General features: G+C 43.4%; 1 protein-coding gene across 1 annotated transcript in view; it reads right to left on the reverse strand.

The window, feature by feature from the left end:
- EPG5 (ectopic P-granules 5 autophagy tethering factor) overlaps window positions 1-25667 on the reverse strand; it is a 682187-nt gene that overhangs the window by 183320 nt on the left and 473200 nt on the right. The window contains exons 32-34 of the mRNA XM_086960335.1: window positions 23860-24017; window positions 9591-9798; window positions 4677-4752 (exon numbers count right to left, since the gene is read on the reverse strand). Of these exons, the coding sequence (XP_086816461.1) occupies window positions 4677-4752; window positions 9591-9798; window positions 23860-24017 (442 nt within the window). The remainder of the gene's footprint in view (window positions 1-4676; window positions 4753-9590; window positions 9799-23859; window positions 24018-25667) is intronic.

A 25667-nucleotide genomic window follows, 5' to 3' on the forward strand; every position in this document is an offset into this window, starting at 1 on the left:
TCTTTTTGATGTCAGATAACTCATCTTCTCCAACCATTCACTGGTTATTGGGTAAATTACACTAGTCCAAACTGGGAAAGATGGAGAACTTCCACTAAACTCGAATTCAACACTTGGGATGCAGGAGGACTAATTAATCAGATTGGGACAGGTACAATTTAATCTCCCTGCTACTGGGAGGTACTGTGCACGGACCAACTGAAGGTTGGGAATCACAACCAGAACTCATTCAAAACCCCTGAATATGCACTGCATGCAATCTCGACATCCACTGTGCATTGCTGTCAACAGTACTAGTCCTGCTTTAATCAGCACTGGAATCTCCCTTCTAGGACTTGTGCAAGAAAAGGGTGAGACTTGTGCCATAAATCATGCAACTCCACTATGGGCTTACTGCTGTCTGGAAGTGTTTGTAATCAGTCCATGGCAAAGCTGTTTGTCCATGCATTGTTTGATGCACATCTATGTCACAGAGCTAGTTGCCAGCATGCTGACCAATTACCTCCTTGATTCTGCCACTGCATTAGGGTGACCAACACTCCATAAATTTCAGGGACCGTCCGTAATTGGGACCTCACGTCTGTTGCGCGTGATGATCCCTTTTACGGACGCCTTTTGTCCTTAATTTTGGCCTTTGGGGAACAGAGCAGTTCCCCTGTGAGAATCCTTAACGCCCCGATGGGGCCGCCTTGCACTCCTCCGAGTGCAAGAGCAGCCCCACCCCGACCATTGTCATTCTGTATGCGGCTGATTGCCACATACAGAATGACAATTGGCCAGTCTGGTTGGTAAAGCATGTGGTGGGCCTCCTCTACTCTCGGGCATCCTGTCCAGAATGAAGAAATTTACAAAACGCCCATGCTGCTTCGAGAATCTAGTTCACCAAAATAAGGCGGTGAAAGAAGTTAAAAAAAGGGTTATATTTCTTTCACAGTCATTTTAGAACTAATGCATTTTCAATATTATATTGAAGGAAGCCATTGTTTCTGCTTTTTTATTTCATGCAACTCACAACAATTGACAAAGCCAATAGTCCTTGCTTGTTGTAGGCGTGATTTATTATGTATCTGGATGCAATAACAGGAGTAGCAGAGCACAGATTTATAGCTTAAGTGTTTTAAGCTATGCCCTTAATTACATCGAACACCCACTTTGGAGAGACCCCACAATTTTGTCATCCCACTTAAAGCCCTGGAAACAACACCATGTCACCGTCCCCTCACGAGCTAGCACTGTGCATCACGCATGACTCATGACTTCCCCAAGGTTACAGATTGACTATGTGCAGGGGCATCTTGAACCCCTACCTTTGCTCTAGGAACTACAGCGAGGGGTGTGTTATCAATAGGTCTCTTCTGTCTGCAACTCTGCAGACGAAGGCTCAGCTCACAATTAATGTGAAACGGTGGGCGAGAAAGTAAGTGAAGGGATGGCTGGATGGATTAGTGAAAGGATGAATGATGAGAGAAAGAATGGGTGGATGGATGAGTGAGTGAAATGATGGATGGATTGATGAATTGATGGGTGAAAGGGTGAATAGATGGACAGATGTGTGAAAGGGTGAATGTAAGGATGGATGAGTGAGTGAAAGGGAGGGTACATGGGAAAAAGGTTGGATAGATGAGTGAAGGAGTGAAAGGGTGAATGGATGAGAAAAAAGATGGACGGATGATTGAAAGGATGGATGAGTGATAGGGTCAATGGATGGATTCATGAGTGGATGAGTAGATGGATGGTTGGGTGGATGGATGGCTGGAAGGGAGGATGGATGGCTAAGTGAGAGGGTCGATGGAGAGAGAAAGGGAGGATGGATGTGTGGATGACTGAAAGGGTGAATGTGTGGAAGGGTGAGTGACGGGTGGATTGATGAGTAAGTGAAAGGGTGGCTGGATGGATGAAAGGGTAAATGGCTAGATGGATGAGTGAATGGATGGATGGGTGGGTGGGTGGAAGAGTGGATGGATGAGTGCGGATAGGGTGAAAGGGTGGGTAGATGGATAATGGATGGATGAGTAAAAGGGTGGATGGAGGGATGGATGAGTGAAATGATGGCTGGAAGGATACATGATGGATAAGTCTGCAAATGGTTGAATATGTTTGGATATGGAGTAGCTGCATCTTATGCTTGCCACTTTACATCTCACAATGTCTATCCAAGCAGATCTTCCCAACCATTTCTCTCACCAAACATGCCAGCTCGGGACCATGAATTGCAAACAAAATAGATTGGACAACCCAGTGCTGTAACCATATATATAGATTACTATCATATGAAATAATACAAAAAGACCTGCACAGTTGATCAAAGCTGCGTGCAAACTAAAAAACCCTGAAGAACACAATTTTTTCAACCTAATATAAACTTATTTTGACAAGTGCTTAAATGGTTGTCGATTTACTTACATAGTATTGTGCATCCTCCTCTGATGTGTCTGTAAAACTTACCTTTTCTCCAGAAGATTTGTTCTGAATTTTGACCTCCTGTCCTGAATTTTTGTCCTGAATTTTGACCCTTTCTCCTGACTTTTTACACTCACCATCCTGAATTTGCACCTATGCCAGTTGGTCACCCTACACTGCATGTTTCCTGTTCCACAAATATTTGCATCAAATTTCTCTCAATCCTGCATTGTATTTTCCGGTCGTCACTTGTCTGTCGTTCATCTGAAGTCAGCAAATCCTGAGCTGCTCTTCCTATCTTGCTCTTAATTGGTTCTTTTTGCTCCTAACCTTTCCTTATGCTTCCCGTCTTTTATCACGTCTCTAAATCAGTAATATTTTAATATGAGTAGTCTTTTATTATTATTTCTTGTGCTTATGACCTTAGTTCCTGTATCTGCTTCCCTGTCTCCTTATTTGCTCCTTTTTCATCAGCTCAATGCCTCAGTTTACCCTTTTGCTGTCTTTAATTCATCTTGCAGTCCATGTCTCTTGTATGTTCCAGTTTCATGGGCTCGCAGATTTCCTGGCCAGCAAATTGGAGTCCCCCCCTCCCTAAAACCTCCATAAAAAGTCTTGGGACCATAACTTAGCGATGGAGATTCAAGCGAAAAAATTGGCGAGCACCTGCTTTGGGATGCTCTGAATGAGCAGAAAAATATTGAACCTGCTCCCAGAAAACTCAAGGAAGACAGTGGTTCAAGCCTTGGTGGTATCAAGGCTTGACCACGGCAACTCCTTATACCTGGACTCCCCCAAATATGTCCCAGACAGACGACAGGTGGTGCAGAATGCAGCAGCCTGACTGCTTCTGAAGATACCCAGGCATCAGTCAATTAGAGCTTCCCTTAGGGTTCTACACTGGCTTCTGGTCCTGGTCAAGTCCCTCTGTTGGGCCCACAGAGCCATGCACGGGAAAATCCCAGCGCTAGTACAAGAGCTAATCTCTCAGTACTTACCCCGTCGACATCTCAGATCAGGTTCAAACTTTCAGATGAACACCACAAGAATTAAGAGATCGAGATGGGGTGGGAGGTTGTTCAAACACCTGGTACCCAAACTATGGAACAACATGGAACCAGAGCTGCGACTGATGGAGAATGAAGCGACCTTTAGAAAGAGACTAAAAACATCTAGTTTTCCCATGCTTCTTGATAGTTACATGCTTCTTGGATGATTCTTTGATTTTCTTCTCTGTTGCTTGGTTAATAATCCTTTTGAGCTCTTAGAGTTTTGGTAAGTTTTAACTTTGTCTTCACTTGTGTATAACTGTATTCCTTTGGTGCAGTGATTGATTTGGTCCTTTATCCTAGAAGGGATTGCCTGTCCCAGCTTTTGCCTTGTGGTAAATGTTGTCTTATATACCTTAACAGTGACAGTGTGATATCATATTTTCTTAGGAATCTAAACTGCCTTTCAATCTTGACTCAAAGGCCAATTCCAAGTAAAGAATAACGTATGCTGCATTGTTGTATAGGGTGGGCACAGCGACTATCTGTAAGAATAACAGAGACTGTGGGTTTCTCTATGTTTTTGGTAGTTTTACCTGGGTACACCACTAATGGGTACCCAGTGTGTTTGTCCAGTGATTGGTTCCTTTACCTACTTACACACATAAAGGTTGCCTTGCTTTCTGTTCTTTGTTCCTGTTATCTTCTTTGGACCTCTTTGCTGGTGTTTGTCACTGCCTGCTCTTCTGCACCTGTGTACCATCTCTCTGCTCTGTAGTTTGTTACAGTCTTCACTTAAAAGCGTGCTTCCCCCACCCAATCCCCATTACAGGTACTGGGACAGTGGCAACTGCCAGAGAAGCAGACTGGCACTCCTACATTAGTCTGGGACAGCAACATGGTTTCCACTTATTGAATTTACTGAATTAAAAAGCTTCATGAGATTGCAATGAAATGGAGGCTGGAGGGATCCTTTGGCAGTAGTCTAAACATAAAAATAGGAAACTGATATCTGAATCAGGAGATTAAATAATGTGAGCTAGAAGAGAAGACAGGAAGGAATGGCGTCATAACTTTCTCCATATTGTTATTGAGATTTAGGTAAAAACCATGCTTTTTTAAATATAAATATTTATGAAATATCTCCATATTGTTTTATTGTGAATTATGTAAAAATAAAACCCAGAACATAATACATAGGTTCAATTAAAATTCCTAGTAAACAGTACATTAAAATAGTACAATAAGGATTTAGGCTGTATGCATTAATAATACATAGAAAGATACCTTGCCTCATCGGTCCCCAGAACGAAGATCCATGGCTTAAAAAGTTCAGTAAGTCGTGAATGGGTAGCTTTTAGTTCTATACAAAGAAAGAAAAACATAAAATTGTAGTCTGTTTACTGATCAGCACTACTTATCATCTAGTACTTATGTTCTGCATTGTGTATTATTTAAGATTTTATGCCCAGGTCTTCACAAGTCACAGTACCACTCCAGAATGCAATGGGGTGAACTGTACTGAGATGAGAAGCAGTGAGCTCCCGCCCCCCTTGTGATTAAAAGGCTCTCTTGAGCTGACAAGCTCACCTGGGATGCACCTGTATGCCCGTGGAGAGGTACTGTGCCTTGTGAAGAATGGGAAGCCTTTCAGCAACACCAAATGACTTTCCATGCTCTCTACTGATGAACGGCTAAACCAAGAAACACGTGTTTAGAGATACCAGTGCTACCTGCACCAACTTTGGTGAAAAACTACAGCAAATTTGAAGTAAGCATCCTGCATTTTCCAGAATGCAGTAGGGATGTCTGTGCTGGGATGAGAGGGAGTGTGCTTCCTCCGCCTTGTAATCTGGAACCATTTCAGATGACAAAAAGAGGCCCCTAGAAGGGCATACACATGGTGATCACTCTCACTTTGGGGTTGACGTGTTCCCCCATACTTCGCTTTTAATCATATCCTTTAGGGGAAGAATGTATTAGTTGTGTTCCACCAAGAGGAAGTATTAGTTCACACTGCTTTCCCTTTGTACACTCTGTGGCACAACCCATACCTCACACTCACTTAGAGCTCATCCATCCAAAATAGTCCCTCTTTACTGAAGGATTTGTAGCCCCACCACACCACCTGGTTGTGGTCTGAGGAGGAACCCTATGAAGAAGCTAATGGTGGATGAGGATTTTCATCCTAACAGACACCTGCTACTAGAGCTATAGGGACAGCACACTACCCCCTAATTGGCACCATCCCGTCACATTAGTGGGCAGTCTCGAGTATTCTTTGTGTTTTGGTATATAATAGGAGTCAATTCTTGCTGGTCTTTAAATACTCCCTGACCCTCTTTCTGTTCAAGCTTCTGCAAGTGGAAATGATCCCTATACGCTACTCCACTAACCTCTAATGTGCTCTCTCTGATCCTTTCAACTCCCTGTGAGCAAAGTTACTAACCATACATTTTTAGAACAATTATATATTCTTCATGTCTGGAAATAACCCTCAGTTTTTTTAATCTTATGTTGCCTCTGAGCTGAAATAAAGACCTCATTCCCATCCAAATACTACCAAGTATTTCATCTCCTCTTTTCATCTAAAATAATATCAACCTGTGTTGAGTGAAATGAACAGCTACCTGTGATCTTCTATCATGTGTCCGGAACTTCAGCTCCCTAGAACCAGACCTTGTGCACCACAATAACCTCTCCTTTATCTTCACTCTCCTCTATGGCTTAGGTTCCTTCAATTCTATGTAAGCGTTATCCTAGCAGTGGGTAACGTCACATGATAGCACTCAAAATGATTGTTCAATAAAGTTCTTCCGATTCAAAAATAAAGTTCATATAGTCAAATTTGTTCTCATAGTTTTTAGTTTCTTTATTTCATTTCAATTTGTCATGTTTTAGATTATTTCAGCCATAATCATTCATGTGTGGGCCCAATGCATTTCGGGACTTGCCCTTCATCAGGGGACTTTTAAATATATATGGTCGCGGGATCCAGATGTGGTCCCGTCATATCCCTGACAGTAGGCACAATGTGGAAAGCAAAGAGCTTGCCCGGAGTTAAATCAGGTGCATTTTCAGTGTGATAAAATATGGAAAGTTATATTCAGTGCCGCAATGTTGGCGTTTCTGCTTCGGCTTCGGCGTCCGCCATCATCACAGTCCTGTGTCTGCTAACTGTAAATTAATGTTCATGTAAATTAAGAAGTAATGCTGTGCTTTTTCTGGGAAAGCAGCTAGACTTGGAGGAGCTCACACAGATAACCAGTGCAATGATAATAAACATTCAGCAATTTGGCAGAAAAGCAAAACACTGCAATTCTCCAACCCGAAAGACTGTATTTATTCCCAGTACTGGACGCTCCATAAATGTAAAGTAGTCTAACATTTACTATTTTTCCCATAAGAGACACGAGTCCTCTAAAAGTGGATACAATACTTTAGGTGCAGAGTTACCAATTGTGTGCATCGTGGTAACACAACCTTCTATTGTCAGCTACATCTAAGGCAAAACCTTCTTCCAACAGCCTTGAAATGTTTCAAAACAAAGATTACAGTTACGTTTAAAGTGACTTCATTACATGCATATGCTTATTTATCAAAATGTGAGCACTCTGCCATCTGGCAGCAGAACCAAAAGCAAAGATCAGTTTGGACGATGTCAATTCACTGATTGGCACCATTAAATCGGGTTTCCCGGCGGACCTTGTTCCTGCCCGAGTGATGCATCTCATAGGGAACGTTCTTAGTCCCACTATTCAGACCCTGATTAACCGCTCGCTATCTGAAGGCTTAGTTCCACTGGAGTGGAAAAATGCCCTGGTTAAGCCCATAAGGAAAAACACCTCCGTCCCTTGGTCTGATATGTCCAACTTGAGGCCCATCTCCCTCTTGCAGTTTGTCAGAAAACTGATGGAGAAACATGTCAACCTTCATCTCTCCAGTTTTATTGAGCGGATCGGTTGCCTGGACCATTCTCAATCAGGGTTCAGGCCAAAGTATAGTACCGAGACTGCTCTACTTTCGGTCACGGATACTATACGTATGTCCTTGGACAGGGGTCTGTCTGTGGTGTTGGTGCTGTTGGACTTGTCCGCAGCATTCAACACCATATCACATACCACTCTTCTAAGAAGACTAATGGAGATCGGCCTAGAAAAATCTGCTTTGGCGTGGTTCCCCAGCTTCCTTACAGAACGTACCCAGCAGGTGAACATGGGCACATTCAGTTCCAATCCTTCTAAAATCACTAGAGGAGTCCCGCAGGGCTCCTGTCCTAGCCCAACACTATTTAATGTTTATGTTGCCTCTTTGGCTAATATTATGAGGTCGTACGGGTTTGTACCCATTTCCTACGCCGATGACACTCAGTTGTTGTTTACCTTTAAAACCTTCACCCCTGAGGTAAGGCAGGCATTCTCGAGTGGCATGACGGCGGTCGCTAGTTGGATGGCCAAAAACTTTCTCCAGTGTAATGTGGGAAAGTCAGAAGTCATGTTGTTCGGGGAAGCCAAGATCTTGTGGACTCCTGACTGATGGCCTACTAGTTTGGGAGAGGCCCCCTCCCCTAAACAGGTGGTGAAAAATCTGGGGGTCCGCCTTGACCACGACCTCACACTAGTACATCACGTCAACATCACGGTGGGGTCTTGCTTCCATGTCATCAGCCTCCTTCGGAAGGTGTTCCCTCTTCTCCCCGACAGCTCGAGGAAGACCTTGGTCCAGGCCCTCATGTTGAGTCGCCTGGACTACTGTAACGGTCTTCTCCTAGCGGCCAATGAAGGAGTGTTAAACAAACTCCAAGTGGTACAGAATACCGCTGCACGCTTGGTGACAAATGCTCCCCCCAGAACTCCCTCCCGGCCCCTTCTTAAACTGCTCCACTGGCTGCCCATCCGGAAACGGGTGGAATTTAAGACCTGCTGTGTGGTGCACAAAAGTCTGCATAATCTAGGGCCGTCCTATCTAGCTGAAAAATGTGTCCATCATCGCCCCTCACGTAACCTGCGCTCTAGTAATCAGCTCTTACTGTAGATTCCCCGTTTCAGCAAGACCAGACAGGGAGGACGTGCCCTCTCTGTTATGGGTCCTCGTCTGTGGAACAGCCTTCCCTTCTCCCTTAGGCAGTGTACCAGCCACTCAATCTCCAGGAAGAGTCTTAAGACCACTCTGTTCCAGTACTAGAGCCTACCTCTCCTTGCACCCTCTGACAGCACTGCGCGGAGATACACCTTCGGGTATGATTCCGGCGCGTTACAAACCCATAAATAAATAAATAAATAAATAAACTTTCTAGATGTTAATTTCAGAGCTGTGCATGCCAGTACCATAATCTATGGCCCTTGGCAGCAGGCCCCCAGCACTGCTTGTGGGTGCACCCTTGCCATTGCAGTGTGTCCATTGAATGCTGTGGTTCTGAACCTTGTCTTGTGCTCAGTCAAGTCACATCCTGGTGCCCTGCATCCAAAACCCCAACATCTCCCCCTGCCTCCTGAACCACAGTCTCTTTTCCAGAAATGAATAGGATACACAAATCGTTATATTCTTGTCCTGGGGGATGATGGCTTCAGTACATTTCAAGTTTGTCTATCACATCAAGTACTTCCAAAATATTTTCATGATTACTTAAATATAACAACGAGAGAAGTATGTGGGCTTTCTTTCTAGTTGAATGATCAATTTCCTGTTTAATTATTATGGGCATGGAGATACCTCTTACACCATGATTTGTAAACCATGGTTGGCTCTAAAGCCAAGTGCCAATTCATCCACTGAAACTGAAAAGAACAGAGAATTGGGCATATATAGTGCACTACTTTTCGATTAATGATGTAGTGGACGTCTGGGACAAAGCTACCCATATTTTTCAATCTTCCATCTCACCTTGGAGCTGGGGATTACTTCAAAAAACTAAAAACCAACAAGAGAACTGTATCCAGAGGGAATATATGTATACTATGCATGAGAGGAAATCTAAGCCAATCACCAAAAAATGCAAAGCCGGTAGCTTCAGTTTTCACAACTAGATATTTAGAAAATAAACTGTGGATTACCTTGGTGGGCACAGGTGAATAGAAAAATTAAAGTTTTAGTAATTTTTAATGTGAAGAGCTGTATTTCTTCAACTCATAACCCTTCGTCTATTCTATTCTGAATAAGGTTAAAAGAAGAAACACTAGGTTTAAAAACAACAGGAGTTACCTTTTAGAATTCTGATGCCTGCTACTGGTTCTTGAACCAATTCGACAACCACGGAGTTGATGTGATTCTTCAGCAGGTACTCAAAGAAATTCTTCAAGTGCACCATGTAAGGACTCCACTTTGAAAGCAGTCCAAAACTTCGAAATTCTGATCTCGCGAGACGTAGTTTGTAGAAAAAATCTGAAAGCCATTCTATTGTCTCCACTATCTGCAAAGATAAAATACTGCAATATGACACAAAAATCACAGACCACATCCCAGATGGAGTAAACATTTTTTTTAAACTTTATGCAAAGAAACCAAGAAGGCAGTGGTGGCATATACAGTCGCACATCAATCCTTTAGAACCCTGAGTTATGAACATCAACATGTAATAAATTCCCAGTATTGGTGCCTATCCAGGTCACAAAAACATCCCACTGCCACAGGATGTCACTACACGGTGCGTTCAAAGAACTTCCATGTTTTTACTACAAGAAAACACTGTGCCTCGGCACTCCAAAGTACTTATTTAAGTCTTAGCAAGTAGGAAAAAGAAGAAACAATACTCAAAACAATTTCTCAGATCTGCTCACGACCACAAATCAATCTTGATGAATCATGCAAGAAATTCCTTGGATCCATGCTGAAGAGTTTTAATTGTCTGATGACAACGCTTCTCTTCACAATAATCACATATCAGTCCAGTGTAGAAACACAAACAATATTTGAACAGATTGAATTCATGTTCCTTGTGTTTTCCTTGGAGTCAAAGAGATGATGGTAGCCGACACATGTATCAAACTCTTCAAACGAGGGTTTTTAATATTGCTTTCTGAATTATTTCAATGCGCCAATGACCCTTGTGTCTATTTTGCAAACACATCTATCTATATTTAATTTAGTGGATTAAATATAAGTTGACCTTGAACATTTTATCCTCCATGATCACAACATTAGCTCACATGTACAAATAACATATTTTTTGCTATATGCACAACCGACATACTACACAGGAACAAGGGGAGACAAAGGATTTTGCTCTAATTATTTGTTTTTTTCAACAATATATAGGAAAACCAGCAAAAAGCAACACATGATTCCATAAAAGCTGCCCCTGTAAAACCAATGATAATGGTCACCGCTGGAACACGTAACGTCTGCCGTAATGTAGATTCATGTACACCATCTTTAGCATATTGATTTAAACATAAATTCACAATATGACAGTATATTGGAAGATATAAAATAAAGTTTTCTAGATTAAATAGTTCTCATTTCTGACGATTCATACATTCTGAGGCTTATGAATAGTAAATAATATACTAACAATGGAATTATGATTTTTATTTTATTTATTTATTTATTTAAGAAATTTGTAAAGCGCTCAGCTACCCCCGACGGGGGTGTCCCGGCGCTGATTTTGATTTAGTAACACTCTTTCTAGTGGATACTCTATCTAAAAGCAGATTCCTCACCTTTATAATATCCCTAAGCACCTGACTAGATCCGAAGATATTTTCAGCAAAGCTCTTCTTGTGTCAGATACTGTGGGAGATTTCATACTGCCCAGTAAGTGACAGAGAGGTGCCCCTGCACACTGAGGTCAGTTTCTTAATCTTTCTCCCTCTAAGGTCTCAGACATGGAGCACGTTGAACAAACTGCAGGTGACCGTGTGCTAAAATCGAAAGTGAAACCTTATGATATTCAGGAGTCCACTCAGGAAGGTGATAGGGCATTGAGGAATCTGCAGTTAGAAACAGTATCCACCAGAAACAGCATTACCGAAGCTTAAGCACTTCATTCGTCGGTTGGATACTGTTAACCGCAGATTCATCACCTTTAGAACAGACAGCAAAGCAGTACCTCCTGGTGGAGGCTCTGAGGAGTGGACTCAGCTTAGGAAGTCTTGTTAAACTAAGAGAGCAAAATGGCACTCCGGTCGGACCTGATAGGCAATGGAGTAGTGTTTGCTGAATGTGTGTTCGCTGTTCATGTTATAGAACAGGCACCCTCCTCTTACCAATGCTGTTGTAGTGGCCTTGGCCATGGCAAAATCAGGGGGCTTCTTCTTGGCTAGCGCATAAGACATTTTGATGCAGATGACAATCCATCTCAACAGGGCCCTTCTCTGCAGAGTATACCACAAAGAGCTGATCATTCACACAATCGTTGGACTTTTGTACACTCAGTGTAGAAACCTAGGCCTTTTAGGGATTGATTGAGCTGATGGAGCCTCAGGGAAGGGTGGTATAGAGTTAAAAACGTTACAAGAATGATAGAATGGCCGATGTGAAAAGGTGTCACAACTTTTGGTAAGAAAGCTGCTTGAGTCCTCAGCATTAATTTGTCCATGAAGAAGGTGGTATATGGCAGTTGCACAGGCCCACATGCAGTTCACTCATGCATCGCACAGAAGTAATGACACCCAGGAAAACAGTTTTGGGCGTTAATAGGCAATAGATCAAAAGGCTTCCACATAAGAAAGGTCAACACTAAATGTAAATGCCCTTGTGGTACTACGAACAGCTTTAGGGGAAACATGCGAGTTACGCCTTTGATAAAAAGAATCACGACAGGTGACTTTAATAGAGGATTGATCAAATAAAAACAAAAAGGCCAAAAGGGCAGACAGAAAATACTTGACTCTGCCCATTGCAAGAACTTGAGAGGCCATCAACAGAACAAACAAGAATACACCCGAAACTTTGGTTGCAGAGGGTCAATATGACCAGTATCAATGAATTTCTGGTGCCGCTTAACAAGCAAGTACGAAGGTGTAGGTTACAGTACCCTCCTGTGTTGCTGAGACTAGACGTTCTCTCAAAGTTGTTGCCGGATTTGAGAGCAAATTGTTTTGCTCAGGAGGTCTGGGAACCATACTCTCCTTACTCCGTTTGGGGAGATAAAAAATGACATCAGGCCTTGTCCATCCTGATTTCCCTTAGAACAAGCAGCAAGAGGGGTAGCAGTGGGCATGCTTACAGGATACATGTGTTCTATTGCAGTCAGAAGTATTCTCCTAGTGATTTTCCCGGAGGCTGCATGTTCTCAAATTGGGAAAAATAGCTAACCAGGGCATTCATGACTGTCTGAAGATGTCTCTTGCCACCTTGGGATGGGGATGCCACTCATGATCTGCTAGTTTGTTCAGCTTGTCTGCTCTGGCATTCAGAGTTCCTGCTAGATGGTTGGCTACCAGAAAGATGTTCGGCTGTTCTGGCCACCTCCAGAGCCACAGGGATTCCTGGTACAGGATACAGGACCCCACTCTGCCCTGGTTGTTGCAGGGCCATATGGTGGGCGTGCTGTCCATGATGACTTGGTTAAGCCTCCCCTTGATGGATGGTAGGAAGGTTTTCTTTGGCCAGAGGGATTACTCAAAGCCCCAGCAGATTGATGTAGATGTCTTTCCAAATGGAAGTCTGATGCCTCTCATCTTCACTTCCTACAGGTAACACTGTCTAACCCAGGATTGAAACATCTGTCACAACCAAGATGTCTGGTTGTGTTGAAGAAAGACTGGCCTATCGCAGCTCAGCTTGGAGCCAGTCTGCCACCACAGAAGATACTGAGATGCCTCCGGCAAGTTCTGGATGGACTCGAAGAGGAAGTCTTGCTGCTGGACCTGCTGTAATTTGGCAGCGATTGGGTTAGCATTAGCAGAAGCCATCCTGTAGTTAGAGGCTATTTTGCCCGTTCTGTGGAATCCATTTTGTATTTCTGGCAGCCATCTTGTTTGCCATGTGCTACCTCGTGTTCACCATGTGCTCTGTCCTACCTTTCTGTTAACTGCTCATGTATTCTGCCTAGAGACATATATTTAGCTTCTTCTGCTTCGCACATGCTCAGTTGAGCTTGCAGCTGTCCTTGCAGTTGTCCCTAGTCTGTAACTGTCAGGATGTGTTCACCAGAATTAGCAACTGTTAGCTCCTCCCACTTGTTGACTGTGCATTTTCTGTATGACCTTAGATGTACCTAAAACCTTCTTCTTGTACTTGTACCGCCTTCTTTAGAGCCCCTGTGTGGGTATAAAAGGACCAAGCTCCGTCCACTCAGTGTGCTACTTCATACATTACCGAAGGGTGTTGTGTGAATGTAGTTCCACCTCATGAGGTTAATAAAATATTTGTTTTCTATTCCAGTTTCTGTGCCAATTTCTATTCTATGGTCTGAGGACTCTGTGCAGAGAAGGGCAAACGCGTTAGGTTTAAAGAAACGCTCGTAATATTTCTTGAGCGCGTAGACTATTTAAGATTCAATGGGCGGGAGGCGTCTGCGCTAGAACCCAGTATCATAACATAGAGTCAGTTAAAAACCAGCACACTTCAGACGAATGTCAAGGATTCATTTACCTTTGTTTTCCCATAGAGAGTACAGATTAACATCATCATTCCCCTACATCATTACGTGAGTACCGCACGCCGCTCATATTTAATGGAATCATTATACAATCGTTTTAGAGTACACTGTAATTCACCATACGCTTGCAACCAACAACAATGTTTATGAATTTAGCTGTTCTTAGTTTAATATTAAAACATGTTATATCACTTTTCCCAGATCACACTCCCTGACGAAGAGCATAAATATGCTCGAAATGCATTGGAGAATAAAATGATGTGATGTGGTAACATATTTGGAGAAATATATGAAGTCTCGTATGAGCATTAAATTGATGCAAGTAAAATGAACTATGAATGAAGAAATTCATGTTGAAGATAATGAAATTGAAAGTACAATGAATGAATAAAATTCATGTTGAAGTGAACATTTAAAATGAACTGTTGAAACTTTATTGATCACGAAAGGAGTGCCCCGACAGGGATTTGTAACCAAGTGATTGGAAGCACACAATAATACTAGTGTGGTATGTGCCTTCAGTAAATGGATAGATGCATACCCTACAAAGGATAATACAGCTCTCACTACAGCTAAGGTGCTTCTAAAGGAGCTTTTCCCAAGATATGGTGTTTGCAAACTTTTGTGGAGTGACAACGGACCTTATTTTATTGGGCAAGTTGTTGAGTATGTCTTGAAAGGATTAGGAATCAAACAGAAATTCCATGTAGTCTTCCATCCACAATCAGCAGGGCTACTCTGAAATTGAAATTAGCGTAAATACTGGCCTCCACATCCCTGAAATGGCCAGACGCCTTACCCTTGGCATTGTTGTCCATTAGATCGGTGCCACATTCACGATCTGGCCTCACTCCCCATGAAGTTGTATTTGGGAGACCAATGAACATTTGGGAAGTTCCTAAGTCACGTCCTGTACATGATGTACCTTGTGTTCTGATGAATGAATATTTGGCACAGTTAACTGACAGTTTGATCTCTATTCATCAGCAGGTTCGAGAAGCTCTTCCTGACAGATCTACAGGTGAGGCCCACGAACTCCGTCCTGGCGACCACGTGATGGTCAAGGTCTTCGACAGATGGAACAGCTTGGAGCCGAGGACCGGAGCAAGTGCTCCTTGTGACAAGGACTGCAGTTCGAGTGACGAATCGAAAGAATTGAGTCCATAGTACTCACTGCAAGAGAGTACTACCTACCTTGGTAGAACCTGCTGTGTTGACCGACCATCGAGAGATTCTGGAGACGGAGAAAGGTCAAGCTATCTCACCTGACGAATCTGCTGAATTTTGCCGGACCACACGATCGCTGGAGAATCCCGATATCAACTGAGACCAAGGAAAGAATCTGCTTTGCCGAAAAAGACTGGTTGAGCTACCGCCCTGGGTTAGTGAAACGGAACGCCGATGTGGCAAGGGGGGGGATCAGTCTTGCGGAGTGTAGTGACACCCGTCTTGACCCTCGGTGAAGAAATCAGCGGCTGCCCAGGGATAAGTGCTCCAACGATTGTTTTAATGAGTTTGTAGAAAGATCAATTATTACTGTTGCTAAAATGCAAAACAAAAGAATTATTCGTGCTGTAGGGTTTATTGTTGCTCTGGTGGTTATGGCAATAATCACCTGGTTTGCTGAGAAAGTGGCTCCTGCTCGACAGCTTTTTGTTGCCACTACTCCAGTACCAATGGAACATCACTACTTCACGCTTCCCTATCACGAGCAGAAGCATCGACAATCCTACTTAAACAACACTTTTTATTCAAATGTTGCATCATACACATAATGCCACGAATACCACCAACTGTTGGGTGTGTGGGATGATACCTGCTCACCAGAAAAAAGGAGGAACACCTTTTATTCCTCTTCCATTGTCGCACAAAGCTTGGTATGCGCTTTTGTTTGCATCTGGAAAGCCTTCAGTAGGTGGGATTAACTTTCACCTTAATAAAGTATGCTACCAAGATAAAGAAGGTTATCCACAAGCTAAAGGGACTAAATGGGAATGGGAAGAGTATCAACCTAATTATATTTCAACACCATATGTCTTCACGAATATGAGAACTATTAAGAACAATGGACTGTTTGTGATTTCTGTTACTAGAGCTAAAGCAGATTTGTGTATTAATAGTGTTGGGAGAATTCCAGTAGGAAGGAGTGAGTGTACAGTAGTACTGACTATTGACAATGCCAATAACAGCAGTTTCACAGCCTCACATAATACCTACTTTGTTTGTGGCAATAAGGAATATTATCAACTACCTGTTGGTTGGTCTGGCGTATGTATGTGTCCTTCCTGTTGCCTCCTGAGTTTCTGGCACCCGCGTCGTATCATAGGGACTACAAACTATTTAATGATGTCTCTAAAAATAGATACAAGAGGACAATAAGTATGGATGAAGTGGATCAGACTGACACCACTCTGCAACAATATGTTGATTTCAATTTGGGATTGTTTTTCTTCGTGGGTGCTGCATTAAACAGCAGAAAGATAAGACGATTGACTAGAGTTGTGGAAGCTGTTACCAACCAGACAGCTATGGCACTTGGGAACATTACAGAGGAGCTGCAAGTTGTGAGAATTGTAGCACTCCAGAATAGCATGGTACTTGATGTGATTCTGGCTGATCGAGGTGGTGCATGCCGCATCATTGGCAGCAGCTGTTGCGTCTTCATTCCGGATCACTCGCCTTCAGTATATGATGCAATCTCTAAACCGCATAAGATTACTCAGAAATTCATCCAGAGACTGGTACATGGACTTTTGCCAGCTGGTTTTGGACACTCTTTGCTGCTTGGGGCTGGAAGTTACCGGCTATCTTATGTATACTACTGGTGATACTGTTTACATGCTGTATATGTATACATTGTGGTCCTATGCTTTGCTCTATTTGCATCACTGCTTGTACACCTGCCAAGAGAAATGTTGCAGAAATGAAAGCCCAACAAATGCTAAATAAAGAGGTCACTGCAGTGATGAGCATCAATGTACAGGATGCATATCTAGATTACCCCAGATGAACGAATGTCTTTAGCTAATGCTAAAAGGGTCGTCTGTGTAATTTGGCAGCGATTGGGTTAGCATTAGCAGAAGCCATCCTGTAGTTAGAGGCTATTTTGCCCGTTCAGTGAATCCATTTTGTATTTCTGGCAGCCATCTTGTTTGCCATGTGCTACCTCATGTTCACCATGTGCTCTGTCCTACCTTTCTGTTAACTGCTCATGTATTCTGCCTAGACACAGGTTATATTTAGCTTCTTCTGCTTCGCACATGCTCAGTTGAGCTTTCAGCTGTCCCTAGTCTGTAACTGTCAGGATGTGTTCACCAGCAACTGTTAGCCCCTCCCACTTGTTAACTGTGTATTTTCTGTATGACCTTATATATACCTAAAACCTTCTTCTTGTACTTGTACCGCGTTCTTTTAAGCCCCTGTGTGGGTATAAAAGGACCAAGCTCCTTCCATTCAGAGTGCTACTTCATACATTACCGAAGGTTGTTGTGTGAATGTAGTTCCACCTCATGAGCTTAATAAAATCTTTGTTTTCTATTCCAGTTTCTGTCCCAACTTCTATTCTATGGTCTGAGGACTCTGTGCAGAGAAGGGTGAACCTCTTGCACTGGTAGGCCTTGCTGAGGCTCACTACTACAGACCCACTAAAGCCTGAGTTTCAAGTGCAGTGACCACAAGTGCCATCTGGTATTTGGGATAAGGATAATGCAAAAGGCTAGGAGTCTAAGAAGCCTCAGAACCATCCTCATCAAGACCCAGGACCATGCCTAAAACGTCAAGATCAAATTCTGAATGTGCCTCACTCACTGAAGCCTTGAACTGCGTAGTTTACAGGATAGACTCTATGAAGGGATTTCAGTTTAAGTCAGGTGGGACTTTTGCACGTTGTTGGAAAATCACAAAGATGTCGGGAGGTTGTTGTCCTCTGGAGGTGGCCTACAGCTGACTGTAGTGACCCAGGCTAGAGCAGCCAGTCATTGGGGTATGGGAAGACAAGTATCCCTGATCTCCAATGGTGGGCAGCGACCGCCACTATCCCTTTTTTAAACACCTGTAGGGCAGTGGGGAGGCCGAAGAGGACTACGGAAAATTGAAAGTATTCTGATCCCACTGTGAACCCCAAGTAATGCCTGTGAGACTGAAAGATGGCATTGGAAATGGCCCTTTTTGCAGGGTTATCCTCAAACCTTTTGCTTTTTCCTCCTATTTTTTTCCTGACCTTTTGTTGTTGGCTTTAGGACTCTGGGCCCTTTACACTGCTAATCAGTGCTAAAGAGCATATGCTCTCTGTGTAACTTGTTATTATGATTGGTTATCCATGATTGGCATATTTGATTTACTGATAAGCCCCTAGTAAAGTGCACTGAGTGTGCCAAGGCATGTAAATCAAATGCTACTAGTGGGCTTGCAGCACTGATTGTGCCACCCAGATGAGTAGCTGTGAAAAGGTAACTCAGGTCCACCCCGCAGTGTCTGTGCGCAGTTTGTTAACTTCCATGTCGACTTGGCAAGAGCACCCACTTGCCAGGCCCTAACCTTCCCTTTTCTTACATGTAGGACACACCCATGGTAGGCCCAGAGTACCCCCTGGGCAGGGTGCAATGTATGTGAAAGGTAGGACATATACTGGTAGGTGTACATGTCCTAATAGTGAAATACTACCAATTTTGTTTTTCACTATTGCAAGGCTGCCTGTTCCCATAAGATAGAACGAGGAGTTTACTTATAACATCACATAAACATAACTACCCCTGGCAACAAGGTAAGAAAATAAAGTTTAATATGCCTAAACTCAAAATGTTAAAATGCATCTTTTAGCTAGGGTGATTTTTACATTCTGTGTTTGAAAATACCACTTTTAGAAAGTAGGTCTTTTCTTGCTTGGCTATCCTGTGTGCCTCTGCTGGGTTGTGTATTGACTGTCTGGCTTTGAAGTGACAGGGGCCTGGGAGGTGCAGTGGCTCCAGAGAGTCTGGATGAGTCAGGCTAGGCTGAATAGGCCTGGTCTGCATTTGTAGTGATGGAAGGAAAAGCACCTGCAATGATGGCTCTGCCTCCCTGTGGTGTGTCTGGAACCAGGGCTCACACTGACAATTGAGGTTGTTGTGCACTTGCAAAGTTCCCCACAGAACTGGTTTGGACTGGGCTCAGAGCCCTGGGCCAGGAAAGAACAAACAGATTTACTGTATAAAAAGAGGGGCCCAAACCCCAGACTTTTAGATTATCCCTGGAATTCAAGAGGACCATTTTTCAAGGAGAAGAGCTGGAGAGACTGAGGAGAAGTACTGTCTCATTGCTGTGTGCTGTGTGGGGTTGGCCTGTAGCTGTTGTTTCCTTCCAAGGAACGAAGAAGGACTTTGCTATGTGCTGTGTCCCCTGCTTGAAGGAGATCTCCAAGAGCCTGTGTTTGCTGGCCTCCAGTTCTGAAGACTCAGGGACACAAAGACTTCACCTCCAGCTCTCCTGAACTCTGCTGCTGTGAGTTCTGGCCTGCCAGGAGGTTCCTGTGCAGTATTGGAACTCTGGAGGTTGTTGCTGCTGTTTGGGAGCTGGAAGAGAGAAGGAACTACAAAAACAACGCATCACTCTTCTTGCGGCTGTTTTTTTTACACATCTCCACGGCGCAAAAAGAATTTCCACGTATGGCTGTGCCGCTAAGAAAACCGACGCAGCACCTGTCGCCACTGCAAGAATAGACGCATTGAGGGGTCTCGGCTGAAGAAAACTGACGCAGCGCCGCTTGCAGCATCGATTACCAACACATCCCGGATTTCCACACATCGCACCTGTGTGACAAGTTTTCCCCGACGCATCACCTGAAGACCGGAACCGTCATGAAGAATCGGTGCATCACCAGATTTGACGCATCACTTCTCTTGCGTGCAGCAGAACGGTTACATCGCCTCCTCAAGGTCTCAGGAACTGACGCATCTCTTTGTTTTCGGCGCTTCTTCACTCTGCGGCTGTTTGGCCTTGTGAAATTTGATGCAACTACAGGTACTTTGCGTAAAAGTCACAAATCCATAGTTTTCTATGGTACAAGTTCTTGAAACCTTTTGAAAGTCATAATTTTAATTGTGTATGTTGGATTTTTGTCGTTTTGGTCTGGTTAAGTTTAGATAAAGATATTTTATTTGAGTAAACTGGTGTGATTTCCATTTGTGGTGTTTTCACTATGTTACTGTGAGTGTTGGCACATATACGTTACACATTGCCTTTGGGATAAGCCTGTCTGCTCGTGCCAAGCTACCAAGGGCGCGAGCAGGGGTTATCTAAAGTGTGTATCCCCCTTACCCTGACTAGAAACAAGGCTCCCTATTTGGATAAAGGTACCTACCTCTCCCAAATAGAGACCCCCATTTCTCACAGATGGGTATTTTGCAAGTCCAGGGATACTAGCAAGCCTTGTGGCTCTGGAGTAGAAAGAATCTCAGAAATCATGAGAATTATAAATGTGTCTCTCCCCTAAAAGGCATTTAGTGGGCAGAGGTCCAGATATAGGCCTACAGCCTCAGAGGAATTAGCACAAATAGCACTTCTCTCCGGTCTTCAAATCTAGCACCCCTGGCCATTGGAAGGTCAACTTCTTGCAGCAAGAATGCAGAATGGGAATGGTCTTCTAAGAGTAACTCTTATATGGGAAGCAAATGGGTCACAGAGACATTGAAAGGAAGGTCGTAGTCCCGTTGAAAGCTCTGCAAGACCCATCTGTCTGACATTATAAATCTCCAACCCGAGAGGAACTATCTTATTCTACCCTCCTCAGGCAACTGGGCCCCATTTGGGTTGGTGGGGCCTGACAAAATGTCAGGGGGAGCTGGCAGCATCAGAAAGAGTGGTACAAAAGGGGGTTGTGGTGATGGACGGAGCATCTGAATCAATCAAACACTCACACCCAGTCAAAAGATCTGGGTTTAATCCATCACCGTTCTTTAGCCCACTCTGCCACCCCAGTTCAGACATGGCTATATGCAAATCAGTCTGACCCTGTGCCTTATGGGAACAGTCCAGCCCGAACTGCCAAGCCATGTCTTCCCTGGACCGGAAACAAGCTTCCGAGGACCGGTTTCTGGCATTCCAGCCGTCTTCAGCCCGGCTTGCTTGAATCCAGTGGCAAAGTGAGCAAGGGACTCACGTCTGAGCATACCCTGCCACACTTATGATGGCCAAAAGCGGTACAAAAGGGGGTGGTGATGGACGGAGCATCTGAATCAATCAAACACTCACACCCAGTCAAAAGATCTGGGTTTAATCCTTCACCGTTCTTTAGCCCACTCTGCCACCCCAGTTCAGACATGGCTATATGCAAATCAGTCTGACCCTGTGCCTTATGGGAACAGTCCAGCCCGAACTGCCAAGCCATGTCTTCCCTAGACCAGAAACAAGCTTCCGAGGACCGGTTTCTGCATCAGAAAGAGTCCCAGAATGGCAGAGATGAAGGGGCGATATTTGCTGCGGGGTCAACGATAGCAAGGTAATTCAGGGACATGCCTGGACCAGTTGCAGGAAAGGATCTTGCGGGGTATGATCTTTTTATTGATGCCTTTGCATTTTTTCTGCCTGCTTTTGAGTAGTTGGGTGAGGCCATGTCCTGCTTACCTTTCTTGTGCTTAAAGCCCATTTTCAATTTAGACTTATCAGAAGATTTGTTAGTGGAAAAGGGCTTCTCTAGGGTCTAGTCTCTTGAATGAGACTGTGAGCAGTTCCACAACTTGGAGTAGGAACTTTTGCTTCAACTGCGACCTCTTCTTACGTTTGGTGAAGAAGAGTTATGCCAAATGCTTCAAAATCACATTTGCGTGCATGAGGGCACATTTGTCGCATGATTCTGAGTTGAGACCACCAAGCACTAGATACACAGAATGCAGGGCGGTGACCAACATCTGTTTTTTCCAATAACTGCTTAAATCCTGTCGTCTTGGGAAGCGACATCATGCCTTTACCATAGAAGAAATTTGACGTGTCATCAGAAGACCGGCAAAGCTGAGAGAGTAGTTCTGAATCTGTGCCAAAAGGTATGGAATGAAAGCAATAGATGTCACTGTGTAGGGATGGCGCCTATAAGAAACTCTGCTTCGTGACTTTTGGGGTGGTATGAAGTCACTACAAAGCTATATGACACCATTACTAGCGCACAGGGAGGGTTACTGAAAAAAACCTTTAGATTCAGCCTTTCACCTGGAATTATTCTAAAAGTGAAGAATCTGCAGTCAGACGTATATGTGAGAACGGTATTACATTAAATAAAGAAAGCACTAATTTAATGTTAATCGAATATTTGATCATAAAAACACTCTGGAAAATATGTTTTTGCACGTCAGAAGACTTTATACAAGTTGCCATGCTATTTACTACTGCTGTTCTAATTTATTGTCCATATGCTGTGTTATATGTTCTCAATTATCTTTAATGTTTATGCTGTGCCACATCTCCAGAACCTCTTGTGGATATTCAGAGATCCCTCCTACTTTCAGACACAAATCATTTTTGTCTAGTTATTTTCAGGTGATGGCAAACAGAAGATCTGTAGAATTTGAGCCATTTTTTCCGCTAAAAAAGTTGAAAATTATGACTTTTGAAACACACATGGAAGCGCGTAACGCTGACAACAGACTGTTCTCAGTGAACTTATATGTCAACACACTCTTGAAACAAAGCCCAGAAAATATATATTGTTTATCACTTACAACAAAAAATTACCTAAAAGTCTAATAAGGACAACTCTGAACAATTTAAGTCCAACCTATTACCAGCCCTTTGATTTCCCTGCTCCATATATTAATGAGTGGTCTCATATGTCAGGCAGAAGCTGTTTATTTATTTATTGCTGGCTTATATAGCACCAACCAGAACCACCAGGGTAGCAGATATGTTTAGAGCATAGAGTTGAGGTTCCAAAAACATCACAGTGAATAATGGTATAGGGGATACAAAAAGAGAAAAAAAGAACTACACAACGAGGGGGATTATACACAGGAAAGAGTAAACTCCTACTGGAAAAAGGGACTGCTCTGGAGGAAAGCAAGAATAATTCCAAGAGAAGGAGTGGAAGCATCAACAAAGGAGGTACTCTGCAACTAGGGGTCTCCAACCTTTTTGGCATAAAGAGCTACTTATGTTCAATGAAATGAATTGAGAGCTACCAACATTATTAGTGTTGTATGATTTCAATTTTGCAAAAGCTTTCTAATTTAATAAGCTGGGCTGCACACATGTGAGCTACTCAGAGGTAGCTGGAGAGCTACAATAGCTCACGAGCTACTGGTTGGAGACCATTTTTTAGCAAACAAGAAAGAACAGCCAAAGGAGATGTTCACTGTACTACTATTTGAGTCAGTCATAATCAAAAGGTGGGCAAACCAGTGAATGGTTCAGAGCTGGAAGTGGTGGAGAAATAGGAGAGCTTTTAGCTATTTCCTGAAGATTACATTCTAGGTGTTAGTGCGTGTGGAAAGGCCAGGGCCTCTTTGAAGAAGACTACAAAATATTAATCATGCAACTGGTACATTTATTACAGTAACTGCAACTCACCACTCAGAAAAGACCACTTTAGCTAAAGAAACTCCATATTATTTCTCTTGCACACTCTAGGACTGATCTGATCAAGGGCAGGCAATCGAAAAACCTAATAATTGGCTGATGTTAGCATGACAGACACACCATCTTTTACTCGGAAAAGAAAAGACTTTGAAAGTTACTTTTTTAATACTGGTGTATGAAAATATTGTCCTACTTACTGACTGCTTACATTTACCTACCACACTAAAAGATGGCATTTCAATGTGCAATAGATCCATCAGTGCATATGCCCATGCCATGTCAGATGCAGACACATGGGACAGCGCAGAAAACTTTCAGTTACTTTACTCCAGCTATCAAAGCTTTTACTGATTTTAAAAGAGTATGAAAATAAAATGTCTTCCATACCTGTTCAGTTGATAATAACCGCTTGCTAGTATGACTTAGAGCAGTACTTTCAGGTGAATTGGCGGGTTTAGAATCATTTTTTCTCCTTGAACTATAGCATCCTAGAGCTCTTAGTGATGCCTTCCAACAGTCAGGGCTTACAAGCTGATCAGCAGAACCTTAGGGGCAAAACAGAAACAGAGATTATTAAAATGGAACCTCTAACATCAATCAGTGACAAACAGACACCATGTGGTGGAATTAATGGTATAACATCTCACCATTCCATCCACTCGAAGAGGATTTTAGATAACAATAAGTAGGAACTTTCCTTACCATCATCGTGAGTTGTATCTAAGACACTTTTTTTGTTCAATGTGTGTGGCAAGTCGGCCACATGTTTCTTAAGGATGTTGCCACTGGTTAGTAGTTAGCCAACTGATTTGTGCCAGTTTAGGACCCTTTTAACAGGGAGGCCTTTAGTACACACATTTAAAAAAAAATGATAATAACATACAAATACTATGTATCGTACTGCAATGATGGCAAAGGTTATACATGAAATTGGAAAAAAACATTTAGGTTTTCCGGGAAAAAGATGGCAGCAGGCAGTTCATGCCGTGAGTGTGCTTTCCCTCTGCCCCACTACTCTGGTGCCGCATGCAATCCTGCCGCCTCAGCTAGCTTACTCCAATGCGACCTGAATGAGGGAGGAAAGGATGGAGGCAGACAGTAAAATAGGTATACTTGTACACGCACGTCCTGTGCTCTCCATGTTGATGCAACTGTGCTGTCTGTGGGACTCGAGTGTCCTCTTCTCGATTTGTGGGAAGGTCTACATTCCCCACACCATCTTCTGGGCTGTGATGGTGCCCACTAAGACTCTACGTGGTGGGAGAGGTACCCGCCTAATCTCCAATTCTTCCTGAGCAGGTCGTCTGGGGAAAGCTTTTCAGCAACTGGCAGAGAGACGATCCGCCTTTGTAATCGGGCACTAGATGGTGAAGTTTCCCACGTCGGATGCTGCAGTCTTTCTGTTGTCAACAGAGCGCCCAGTGCAAGAGGCCTTCACCATGGCAGTTTCTCCCCTAGGCTTGATGCTGCTGGAGTCCGTCAATAAGGTGGTGCCAGGAGGGGATACATTTTCTCCAGCGCAGACTTCACCTCCATGTGTATCCTGCTAGCTTTCTCCTTCAAAGTTGGAAGCTCAACAGGGACAGATGTTTTGACACACTGTATCGACTGTCGGTGTTACCTTCCATGTGGGCCTCCCCAGGTAAGAAAGCTACTTTTCAAACTAGTGTTCTAACTGTGATCTCTACCCGTGACTGAGCAAATAATAATGGACTTGCTGATTGGCCGCCCTTCCCTACTCCCCCCCCAGTTACTAGTGATCTATGATGCCAGAGACAGGCGAGAGTAGCTCTCAAAGCCTGGCGACTCATTTCAGCAGCAGCCTGATGGCAGAATTCCTATTTCGTCTGCTACACTTGGCAATTCCCTGGCTACTTCAGAAAGGTTGCATTGCTTCAGCAAGTTTGTGGCAATTCCGGCCAATCAACCTACAGGCAATCAAGAATCGTCTTTACATAGTACAAGCATGGCTCGGGAAGAAGTTGCAACATCAACAGACCTAAATTCAGACATAGCAACTCTGACCCTCTCCTCCACTACTGAACCCTCTCTCTCTACAATCATTTGACTAATGCAAGTTCAGCATTCGGAGGCACTTCAGCATTGCGCCCAGGTCAGAAGTGAAAATCGACAGTTACAGCAATTTGTTTTTTTTTTAAATAGCGAGAAAATTCCTACCCTTACAAAGCATGTCT

This window comes from Lissotriton vulgaris, chromosome 3_1, assembly GCF_964263255.1.
Source record: "Lissotriton vulgaris chromosome 3_1, aLisVul1.2, whole genome shotgun sequence".
In the NCBI taxonomy this organism is placed as follows: Eukaryota; Metazoa; Chordata; class Amphibia; order Caudata; family Salamandridae; genus Lissotriton; species Lissotriton vulgaris.